This window comes from Corvus brachyrhynchos, unplaced genomic scaffold (assembly GCF_000691975.1).
Source record: "Corvus brachyrhynchos isolate BGI_N302 unplaced genomic scaffold, ASM69197v1 scaffold191, whole genome shotgun sequence".
Lineage (NCBI taxonomy): Eukaryota > Metazoa > Chordata > Aves > Passeriformes > Corvidae > Corvus > Corvus brachyrhynchos.
Genome location: NW_008236487.1, coordinates 1,538,546 through 1,551,167, shown reverse-complemented (window position 1 = coordinate 1,551,167; position 12,622 = coordinate 1,538,546). Strand labels below are relative to the sequence as shown.

The following is a 12,622-nucleotide window of genomic DNA, read 5'->3' as shown; positions in this document are numbered from 1 at the left end:
CTTTCCCTGTTATGCGATTGCTGCATCTCCAGTAGACCATGTAAGTACTGGTGCTAGAGAGCTACCTACACTGCCTTTGAGTAACTCTCCTGCTACAAGACTCCAGTGAAGCTTGAACAGATCACAGGCTTAGCTTTTTATGGTTTTAAAATTAAAAAAAAAAAAAAAAGAGAGAAATTATGGCAAGTTTTTGTTCCAGTGGAACAGTCAAGTTTCCTCTCTAGCTTCATTAAGGGTAGCAGGGTCTTCTGCCTACAGAAATCTGTGTTGTCAGCAGAGGATCTCATTGAAAACACAACTATGGAGCAGAGTAGCTACTCAAATTATATGACTTCCAAATTGTCTAGAAGAGCTTATCAATTAAGTCTGGCAAATATCAGATAGACAACAACCAGTGGCAAAAATGCAGCTACATTAAGATGAAGTACAACATAAAGAGAACAAACAGAATGTACGAGGTGGTATAATGGAGCAGCATGAATAAAGGTGATAGAAATGGAATTTAATAAGTTAAAAGGGCACGAGCTAGCATGCGTAGGAGTAACTCATTGCCCTTTCCAATAGTCAGGAGTGATTTTCTTTTTTAATTGGATCATGTTTCTTCATTGCCCAATTGGATGTTTCTTTTTGCCCTCCTCAAGCACAAAATGTTTAAAACAAGTTTTAAAATATGTAATAACATCAAACCGAGAGAGAAGAGTAATCAACAGAAAACTCTTAGCACAAAGGGGCTGACTTGATTCTGTCCCTAGAAAGCTTTACGATGCTTCACACTCCTGCCAAAGGAGATACTGGGTAAGTTTCCAAGACACTAAAGTGATTAAGTTTTGGTAGACATGCTGATTTTGCACTTGTCTACTTATGTCCATCAAGGGAATTGTTTTCCTTCTCTCTCCTTTCTCAAACCATTATATTGATCTTAATGCCACACATTAAGACAGGTGCTCCCACGCATGAGTGAAGTTTTTCTTACAAGGAGACTGCTTTGGTACTCCAGCAGCAAAGTTCTTTCAGTGACCAAAATAAAGCATGCACTGCAAGAACTGTGTTAAGATGACAGTAACAGAATAGTGGAACAGTGAAATCTGACCTCTGTATCAATGATATCAAGTGCTTAGGTCTCATTTTCAAAAGTGACTTAACTACGATGAAACCTAAATCATCCATGTACTTTTCAAAGTAATCACCATTAATCTACACGTTAATGCTGGCCTAGAAGGACTGGGTGTGGGCCATTTTTCCAGAAGCAGCAGGACTTTAAAAACAGTGGGGAGGGGAAAAAAAAGAGTTTGCTTAATTAGCTCTGAAACTCTATTTTGTACACAAAGCAGCTGCCAGCACTGGGATGAGAGCTGTGGGAAGCATCTAATCTACTGCTCTGCCACACACCTCACACAATCACCATAAGAACTGTACTGCTCACTCAAAAAAAAGTTTTCTGGAAAAGAACTCAAACTACTTTAAAACAAAATCTAATGCACAAAAAACCCCTCATACCAAACCCAATTGAATTTCTTGGAAATGTGTAAATACTTAACACTATTTTTGAAGTTGTACTGGGAACCCAAAGACATTCAGTTCAGTGCCTTTGAAGCCTTCTCCCATGATGGTGTTAGCTTTTTGTGACACGGATAAAAAATGTCTGTCTTATCTTTTGAACAAAATGTCTGTTTTCTTCCTTATGACAAGAGGTCTTGTGAACGTTCATACAACCACAAAGCGTAAAAGTGTCATCTGTTCTCTTAAAGATTATGAAATATTGATATGCCCACAACCATCATCCAGATGTAGTCTTCAGGCTTTGTTAAATTCATGATCTCAAACCCTTTTGATTTTAGGAGGCGCTAACGTAATCTGGGGCCTTGGACAGTTTGAGCCTAACAAAGATTGTCAAAGGTACCTTTTTGCTTGTCTGCCCGTGGGTGAACCAGCTTTGCTTGCACATGAACCATTTATTGCACTGGACAGTCCCCCATTTCTTGGTTGAGACATTTATTGGCAAGAGACAGCCAAGTCCCAGGAATTAAGCATGCATGGGACTTGGAAAAAAGGGATTGTGAGTTCTTAACATCCCCTGTCCATCTATCTGAAGCTGTCAGATTGTCGTGTTGACCTAAATGTCCAGCACTGGTAGCCAAGAGGAGACATAAATAATTAGAAGCCACTTCTGGAAGTGTTAAATCTTGAACTTTTGTTTCCAGCTCTTGATCCGCAAAAGACAGACACCAGTGGTTTACTTCAGAGGGCAACTAATATGTCTTTCCCCCACCTCAAATCAAACTTATGTGGAAACTCTCTATATGCTAAGACAAATCTTTAAATGCCTGAACCTGAATACAAAACATGTCCCTCTTAAATTGGATTATTTCCTATGGATTGAGCCAGAGAGAAAAAAACTCACGTAAACTGCTTGTGACTCAGAAAAAATTATTCCATGCTGCAAGCCAACCTCTCCACCTCAGACAACCTATTTCCCAAGACCAATCCTAATGAATTTAAGATTTGCATGCAAAAATTCACCATGTGTTTCACAAATTTGTTTTATAGGAATCATTGTGCTTTACACACTTTTTTCCAAGTAGTGGCAGTTAGATCTGGACCTCAAGCCAAGCAGCAGATGTTGGAATTTCCATGCAGAAGGCGGCTGCCAGTGACCCAGAGGATCCCCCTTACTAAAGAGATGCTGCTTCCATACAGAGTCTGTTAAGTGAGAAGGAATTGCAGCGTATGTTACATTCGTGTAATTTTAGGACAAATCTGTGCAGGTTTTCTTCCTTACAGGGGAAAAGTCTTGTGCATTTTGGAAGGGCAAGGAAGCAAAAAGCATTTCTTTAGAGATGGCAAAACACTGCAAGTGCAATATTGGTAACTCACCCACTGGTGCTTATGGTGCCTCAGGGACAGAACTTGAATGGGACCTGAGACTTGACTTCTAAACCTCTGCACTAAACTTACGTAAGAATGTAATCCTGTAATGTGCTATTTATGGTTAGCTCAGGCAATCTTATCTAAAAGGCCTCATGAGAAGAGTTATGCTCTAATACATATGGATGCGATAACATCTATTCTAGGCTAATCAACAGGCATTTGTACAATTAAAAAGTGCCCAGTCAAGATTGAGGCTGTATTAGCTACAGATCTCAGTAGGCTTTTTAAAGCCACGCCAGCCCCCAAGAAGCCTGGTTTAACAAATATGTCCCTAGTCAGAAGCAGAAGGATTAACAGAGGGTATCTGTCAGGTGAAGTTGATGGTTTGCTTGCTTCACACTGCACTAGCATTTTGTTGCCCAGACCAAATATTTGTTAGGCTGCACCAGGCTCCCTGTCTTTCTTCTGGTACAAATCAAATACTTCCCTTGATGAGAAAACTCACAAATGGACTGTTAGATAGTCTACACTGGGATTGAGATTGTATATGGATACGGATATGAACTGTGTCAGACTTGGTTCCCTCAGCTTCCTCGGGTCCTCCAGGAGCACCAAGCACACAGCTAAGCTCAGTCTGTGTCAGAACAACTGATGCCACAGAGTTTATGGCAACTCCACTCAAGGGTCTTGAATGACTAAGATAGAAGTACTCTAAGACACCAGCCTAGCAAGATCCTCAAATAAAAATAAACAAAGTGCCCCCTAGAGCTATTCTGGAGAAGATTAACTCCTTTTGTGCTTACTACATCTCTCTTTGCTATAAACGTGGAAAGCAGTGACAGTTTTCAACCACCTCTGTCTCCAGAAGGTAAACAGGTCCCATCCATAACAAGCTCTCAAGCCAAATGGTACAATCTTCTCACATTGTCATGTCCATGTTCCACCTCCACAATGGAACTACCAGACTTAGTTACTCATAGCTTCATTGTAAATAAGAAAATGGTTGAAAGACTATCAAAGGCTGCTTGAGGACTTGCTCAGAGGCATTACAAATAATTTAAGCAAATCGAGCTAACAGAGAACGTGAGTGTGTCATTGCCCTGTATTCTGTTGCTTCTAAATTGTTCCCAGTGCTCCTGATGTGAACATCACATGCAAAGAAGAAAACGCATTTTTAATGAAAAAGTTCCTCTCCCTCCAAAACCAACACACATAAGCATACAGAATTTCCATCAAAGTCAAGAATTTGTAATACCAAAACTTCCCTATGATTTCACAAACCTTTAAAGGATTTTATGCTTGAAATCACAAAAATCCTGGATCTTCCCCTTTCGTTGTTTAAAAAGGTTGCACAATCAGACAGACATACCATGAGATTTCCATTCTCTTCAGCTCTGCTTTGGTCATCCTTTGATTAATATCACGTTTATCACGAACACATACATTTCGAAAAAGTCTTCCCCCATACACCAAAAATAACCTGCAGCACGCTCTGTCTTCAAAATTGTTACACAAATTACCCCTGCCCCATGCCACACCACAGACATACTCAAAGGGAGAGCAATGGCATTACTTACTGGGAACCCCAGACACCAGCCGTAGTGGACGTAATACTCGGAAAGCCCGCAGTGCTTTAACATCGAATCCGGCACCTTTTCCTCCTATTGAATTCCCCCCATCTGCTTTGGTTGCTTGTTCTAAAATTGCACTAAAAAGCCTGCAAAAAGAAAGAGGAAACAATCTGTAGGCAGACAGCAAGGCTTGGGCTAAACAGGAACAGAGATCGTCACCATCATATCACCCAGACTATCTCACAGACCTGTGAAGAGTGTCACACCTCTCTCTCAACATTCACATATGGTGCAGGAGACACAGACTCTTCCCATATGCAACAGCCTATTGGTGATGTCTATACCATTTGCAAAACACTTGTTTCTGGAGCAGACATAAACGTGACATGCTCCTCCTTCATGATCCTCCATGGCTCCTTGCAGCCAGCTATGGGCTACCAACACTTTGCTCTCTTTATTAACCAATTATCCACCTTGGGGGAGAAAATCACTACCCTTAATTAAGCCAATCATTAATTATCTGCCACCCATTTTACAAAGAATTAAGATTCACCAATGTCACTGCAGGTAGAACTTGGTGCAAATTCGAGGACCCATCAAGGGCCAGTTTTAGATAAAGGACTATGCTCACACTGCGTGCTTGTGGATCCATTTGTAAATCCCCTGATGCACTGGCTAAGGAAAGTGCAAAACTGTAGGAGTCCTATTATTAGAATGTTTTTTTATACCAGCCTTTATGTTTTATCTTGGCTAATAGGAGTAGTTGCTTTAAGGAGAAGATGTCTCACTCAGAATGCATTTAAAAAGCAGAGCAAGGAAGAAAAGACAATGTTCTTTTGTAAAATACCTGAAGGCTCACCCTATCTGTTAATAAGAACTTGATTTAATAAATTAGCTTTCAGGAAGCAGCTTCCATTTTTCTGGTAAAACATTAGTACGTTTGGGGGAGGACAGATTCCTCATGAATTTGCTAATGATATTGCTTTCAGCCTTGAAATCCTCAGCTTGAACCCGGCCAAATTCAGTAGAGGTTAAAAGCTGTTCCAGCCTAAATGGATGTTTGGCACTCTGTAAAAAAGGCTTGTCTGGGAGAGGCAGAGACCCCTTGGCCCGTAGGGTGCCATGGAGGTACCACAGACAACTTGAAAGAAACTTCCTGGGATGCAAGAACCAGACTGGATGGGGCAGCCTGGGAACAGCAGTGGTTTCTCCTGCGGTGCCCCTGTCAGGATCTCACCCTTATCCCGACTGGCACATTCCACAGAGAGCCCCCAGACCATGGATCAAGCAGAAGCTGAGCTGGCTGGTGGCTTAACAAGGAGCTGCAATGCCTGCAGCCTGCAGATAAATCTTAGGGACAGGGCCACAAACACAGGGAGCTTGCCCTGGATAGCAAAAGGACGATTCATTTACTGAAGCATCTAAATCAACGCATTTCCCCCAGCACTACATCCACACAAAAATGCGGATTAGGGGACTGCAAATGCGAAATTCCTTTCTTAAGCAGGTTTTTTTTTTTTTTTTTTTAAAATCCATATTAGGAGTCTTATAAAACTTGTCAGATGTGACTGAGGAACTCCTAACTGGATCTATTCAAAGCCTCAACTTCAAGCACCACAGAAAGATTTAACAACTAGGTAACGAGCGTGGGAAAAACTGTGTGTGGGGAGGTTGGATGCTGAGTTTGTCGGTGTTGCAGACTGAGAAGCAGGATGCAGAGAAGACAAAAACAGAGCCCATGAGAAATACTGCATTGACTACGGATATCACAGAGAGAGACAAACAAGGGTTGAGGCAAAGAACATGAATTATTGGAATCTATGTATTTCTTGAGCTGTGTACACAAATTATACAGTTGCAATTATCTGATGGTCTTCATAATAGAAACACTGTAGGTCAAATTTGGCCTAATGTATTTTCACTAAGCAACTGATTAAGCTCTAGCAACGTGCTCTGTTTCACATTCAAACATTTCTATCTTCCCAGTCCACAGAATTCCCATAATCGGTGATGAGTGACATACCTATACAACAGTCCCAGTCTCCTGGGATCCTCTGAAGGAAAAAGAATTTACTGCAAGAAGGCTTCTTATACTGTTTTTCAGCTCCAGACTAGGAATCTCAAGGAACACTGAGTCAGCAATTGTGCAAAACTGAGGGCCCATTTTCCTGATCCCCATTTGCACTGGCCCCCTCTTTTACCAAAGAGCAGCTCCTGGCATTGGGCACCAAGGCTGTTTCTGCTGCCACTTGTACAGTGACCAAACCAGACTGCTCTAGAATTCTGCTGCCCAAGCAATGTCCTAAATTAGTTCAGGAGGGGCAGAAACTCACCCATAGGATAGCTCACTCCTCTGGAGATAGAGCCTGCCTTCCTGGACCAGTGCAGCTCCACTGCAGGCCAGTTGGCCTTATTTGTGTGCTGCAGCACTGACGTGCTAAATGTGCTCTTTTGAGGTACCCCCAGTCACCTGCCTACTGCACCTCAGGAATAATATGCAGTAATTCCTTCTGCTCCTCATTTTAAAACCTACATTTAAACTCGAATCCCATTACTCCTGCTAATCCTACTTTAATGCATTTACTCCATGCTTAATATCTCCCCTGTACTAATCCTGCTTTTTACCAATGCATTACAACTTCTTATTTCTCTCATTTATTTCACTCTCTTTGCCTTCAGTAGGCCAGACTGTGCCCAATGTGGCCTACTGAATCTCTGCTCTGCCCTTCAAATTTATAGTACATCTTGTCAATTCTTCTTCTTTGTCCTCACCACCTCCCTCAATCAGGGCATGGGCACATATCCATGATGTACAGCTACAAAATGCTCTTAGTTTTTGCAGATAATATGTTTTCTGAGACTAAACCAGCCAGAGGGATGTTAAACTACTAATACAACAGATGAAGCCAGAGCCTTCTGTCTTACATCTGTATAGGAAATTCTGCTCTTTGATGAAAACCTTTTGGGAAAGTTTTCAGTAGGTGTGGTGGAGCGAGGTACAGTTCTTTCTCAGTAGGTGAGTTTGCATGCTCCAAGCACAGGGTGAGAGAACACTGTGCTGACAAAGAAATCAAAGTTTGATGGCACAAAAAATGCAAGAGAGATAATCTCTTGCAGCCACTGAAAATCTTGCCATAAAAAAAACCCCACAAAAACCAGACATCAACCTTATTTCCTTCCACCTAACTACTTTCTGCCAGCCTAAAATCATGGCCCATTTTCATTAGGGTATCATACTTCCCACTGATGAAGCACAATTGCATCACCTCAATTTCTGAATTTTGCTTGTGACACGACTACACCTTAACTAAATTCATCTGACAGACATGAACTATAAGAGCAGAAAACCAAATTTTTATCACACACATGTATGGACATGCTCCATGGTTTGTTTGGGGTTTTTTACAGCTACCTGTGATGTATGAAGCTAGCTTCGTTCTGTTTTTCTTTCTTATATTTTTCTATTTCCCTTTAGATATTTGAAATATCAAAAGGGTTTTCACTTTGCTAGGTGACCCCAACAGCAGCATGATAAGGCTGTAACCTGCTCTTCATCTCTTTCTCTGTGGGAGTACACCGTGATTTTTATAGCATAAAAAGAAGAACTTGTCAAGGGCCTCCAAAATACAAAAGAAAAACAGAGGGCTTGGTATTTCTAAGGCCAAAAATCAGCAGAAAAACATAGCTGAAAAAATCCTCTTAGGTATAAAAAAAAAGTAAAATACAAAGGGTTTTTTCACAGTGTTTTACATTTCAACTGTGACTTGTGAGTGTGAAAATGTTTGGATCTGCCCCCTAGAAACTCCCCACAGGTCTTCAGAAAGACATAAACTGTCACCACATTTTTCAGCCTGCTCTGACTTCAGATCTTGTCCAAATATCTTCACTGCTTACCTTCCCAAGTAAGACTATAATACTGCCTTTCAAATTACACCACCCTTTTTTCTGGCAGAAGTTACAGGTCCTTGGAGAATGACTGTGCTTGGCAGACAAGCCACAGCACTACCAGGAAAGACAGATACTCTTCTATCACAGTATTGTCAAGCTGGTCTTCTCTCAAGAGAAATTTCCTAACATTAAGGGATGTCACTGTGATTCCTGAAAGTTTTGGTGTTTTCCTAAAGAGGAACAGCAAAAATGAAGGAAGTGGGAGACAATTTGGCTAACCATTAGTGTTTGTGGGCTGTGCCTCATTGAGCAGTTTAGGGGTCTGGTCTCTACTCTTAACTAATAATGTTGGTAGAGCCTCTGATTGCTACCCTCACACAAACGTTCTTTGAAGCAGCATTTAAAGTGCTGCTATGGCAAGGTCAGAGACTATTCAAAGAGAAGCCAGAATCAAGTTCTAAAAGATATAGCTGATGAATAAGCTGGTCTCCCACACTTCAAGAATGACAAGCTGCTGCAAACCTACAGGTCTAAAGCGCATCCTTTTGCCAGAAAACCTAGCAGTTGTGTTCAGTGCTTCCCTCTGCTGCTGTTGCATATTCCTGTGGCCTTGTTAGAATCACTGACTCTAAAATCCCTTTGGATACCAGGGGACCTATCTTCAGAAGGCAGGGGAGATTATACAGGCACACTGTTATGAACATTTTTTACAGGAACTGTGACTCCCTTCTAAAATTTATACCCGGTCCTACATGTGTCCATTTTTCTCTTACTCTACCGATTAGTTCATTTTAAGGTAAAGAAAGACAGATGCCCTATTAGCTCTTGAAATTTCTATGTGGTGAGCTGGGTGTAGGTGGATTTGAAAGATCTAAAACTTTTCTTTGTTTTGCTCCTTTAACTTCCAACAGCACTTGAAGAAGTGCTTCCCACCCGGCCTATGTTCTGTAGCAAAGGCATTCACCATTGAAAATGAAGATGATTGGTAAGGCAGAGCAAACACAAATGGCAACTACAACAGTTGTACCATCCTTTGCCCCACACACCAAACAGATCCCTCTGCCCGGTGCTACAGCTGTGTTCAAATTACTCAGCTTTCCCCAATAGCTCCATTGACAGGCAGAGAAAGGCACCACAGGGAAATGTTATCAGCACTTGCTTTCTTCCTCCTTCCTCTCTCTCTTCAAAATCTATGTTAAATCTTTTCCATGGGGCTTCCTGCCTGGCAAAATATTCAAATACACTGAAGTTTAAACATAATGTCACTGAGGGATTTCAGACAGCCCCTAGGAAAAGAGGACAGGGCAGGAGAGGAACAGATGGTATCACCACGTAGATTTTGCAGAGGGGTTGTGGAGAGGAAAAGCAGAGCACCAGCCTTGGCTGTGGTACTGTACGAGTGAGTTTAAACAGATAAACATCAAAGGAACCCATCCGGCCTTGAAGTGAATCTGTCACTTGAGATTGTTACTATTCAACAGAGACCTTGGGGTCTTGGCCATGTTTATTATACTCATGCAATCCTTCCCCAGTTACATTTTTTGTTCCCCATCTAGTGACTAAGAGCTGCTGGAGGCAAAAGCAGATAGAAGAGCGGAGAGCTGCAGCTTCTGTCATTGGCAAGGGAATTAATTTCAGCCTGAATATCGTCTTGCTGATTAACTGCCCTAGTAGGAAAATTGAAAAGGACTGTACTTAAACGAGATGTAATGCTGCTCTCTCACAGTCCAATGGAAAAAGAGGGAGGTAATGTGTCCTCTCTTTAAAATGCCTCTTTCTCATAAAAATGAAAAGGGAATAATCACATTGACGGGAGTTTTGTTCTTCAATGTTTCTTCAACTTAGGCAGCAATTTCCAAACAGGTGAGATATCTGAGGGCATTCAAAGGCAGAACCAATGATGGAATTGGACATCAATACCAGGGGAGGGGGTGGGGATTTTCCAATTTTCAGGTACTGATATGCTATGGGATCCTCTGTGGGTAGGAACAAAGGAGAAGCAGAGTGGACATTGCAGTAAGGAGAAGCTTTATGTCCACATGGAGGCAGAGAGGTCTTGAGACTAAGAATAGGCTTCAGCCTGTTCTCCTTCCCCTTCACTGGGAATTCTCCTTCCACCCACTTTTATCCATGGTGACGGGAAGTGGGAGGTATTGGGAAGCACACAGCAGTTTGCTGATTAAATATTTTGGGGCCACCACAAAAATGGTCAGGAAAGCGGATTGGTTTGGGGCAGAAATTATGAGGGGGTTTTGATGACTAGGAGGGTCCCCTTTGACATTTTCCCTGTGAGCTGATGCAGGGTTTCCTTGGTAAAAGAGGTGAAAAGACTACAAGTTTTTGTGGGCGAAGAAATTCTCTAACAATGGAGCAGTGGGAGGATGGGACAAATTATTCAGGCAAAGAAATACTTGTTCTCTTTGTCTTCAGTGGTAGTTTATCCTTCACCTCTTCCCTTCAACAACCACAATTTCAATCACTTGCTTATCTCTTACCCTCAGGTAGAAAAAGCAGAAGCTGTATTATTTTGCTTTTATTCAAATAAATTAAATGCCAAACTTGAAAAACATGGAGGGGAATAAGAGAATTAGAAAGGTTGCAGCTCAAAGATGCAATTTGACCTACAATAGTAAAACTAGTCTTTAAAAAGGTTAAAAGATTAAAAGGGGAAAAATTAAAAGCGTTGAAATCACCAGCTGAGCAGTGCAATAGAACTGAAGGATCTTACTTTTGTTTTCAAGTAGGAAGACCTGGGATTTAAATCTTTTTTCTATCTTTCAGAATGAGAAACATCAGTAAAAATTCACAAGATGGCAGAATTTATCTGTCATCAAACTCTTAATCTTAATTAGGGGATTACCTAGATACTGTTTTTTAATATTCATACAGATTTAAAACCAAATGCATTTTCTTGCAGTTAAGCATATTCAGGCAATTGACTTTATCCAACAGCTTTGGATTGCTTTCTCTTTTTATCCCTGTTCCCAAAGAGCAGTTTAATTTCCCTGCAAGCCCTTAAAACGGTGTTTGTCGGAGGAACACGGGACAGCAATGTCTAACATCACCCATATGTAATAAAGTATTCACCCACCCTCGTGCTCCCAAAGGTTGCCAGTATCCCCATGTGGACAGGGCCTTGAAAAACAAACTGTTGGTACTCACCCTACTACCACAATTATAAAATCTAGTAAATTCCAGCCATTGCGGAGGTAAGCGTTGGGGTGAAAGAGAAGTCCGTATGCTATTACTTTTAAAAATGCTTCCACTGTAAAAATTATGAGAAAGAGATATTCCACTCGTTCCTGGGGAAGATAAGAGAACAAGAGAGACAAAGGTTAGTGAGTGACAAATCATGGAGCAGGATGTTTTCTTTTGTCCTAGTCCAGCCCTGCAGCCTCCAGCTCACTGACTGCCACCTGGGTACACCTCCCACTCTCAGCTTGCTGCCCAGAGGGCTCTGCTCCTCACTCTTGCATGGCCTCCAGTCACTCTGGCACTACAAATGGCAATAAATTTCAGTTACATTCTGAAATTTGCTGCCCTTGCCTTGGCAGGGAGTGACCCCTGCACAGGTCTGTGCCAAGCAGGAGGGGAGAGGGTCGACAGGAGCTTCCCAGCCCTCAGCTCTCTGCAGCGCACGTGGGCAAATATTGTCAGCCATCAGGATGAACTGCATCTGCCTCTGGAGAGGAAACGTTGCTGCATGCAGTGCTGTGGAGAGAGATGGGGAAAAAATAAGAGGAGCCCACCTGAGACTGATGCATGTGTCAAACTGAGCCTTCTTTGGGATTCCCTTTTCTGTTGCTGGGGAATAAGTAGGCTGAATATTGGTGATAAGTGATTCACAGATCAGGCTGACTAACGCTAGAGGCTTTTAGTCATCCTGTCAGAACTGTACATATCCCTGTGAAATGCAGGCTGCAATTAAGCATCTCCAAACAAAGGCACTTCCAGTTACTGTACAGCCCGATTTAGGACAAACAAGCAGGCTTTTGGAGTCAGTGCACAGGCTCACCATCTCTCGTCCTTGGGGTTTTTAGCCCCAAGTGTGGAATAAGGATAGCAGTACTGCAGAAATGGTAGGGATCTCCACCTAAGTAGGAGGGAAACTGCAGCATTAGGTAATCACTACACAAGTGCTGCGTGGCAAGCTGAGTGGGAGATAAGTACGTGAAAACTAGATGACAGCAAAAGGAGACCAAGTCCCTACAAGGTTAAACTACAAAGTTATTAAAAGTTCTCACTGAAGGAATCAAATCCGAGATAAATGCAAAATTAAAACGTCCTAGGCATTC

At 41.9% G+C, this 12,622-nt stretch overlaps 1 protein-coding gene across 1 annotated transcript in view; it reads right to left on the bottom strand.

Annotated features, from left to right (window-relative positions):
- The window catches only part of CACNA1C (calcium voltage-gated channel subunit alpha1 C), a 470,627-nt gene that overhangs the window by 189,020 nt on the left and 268,985 nt on the right, over positions 1-12,622 (bottom strand). Inside the window, exons 4-5 of the mRNA XM_017726196.1 lie at positions 11,490-11,629; positions 4,446-4,585 (exon numbers count right to left, since the gene is read on the bottom strand). Coding sequence (XP_017581685.1) covers positions 4,446-4,585; positions 11,490-11,629 — 280 coding nt within the window. The remainder of the gene's footprint in view (positions 1-4,445; positions 4,586-11,489; positions 11,630-12,622) is intronic.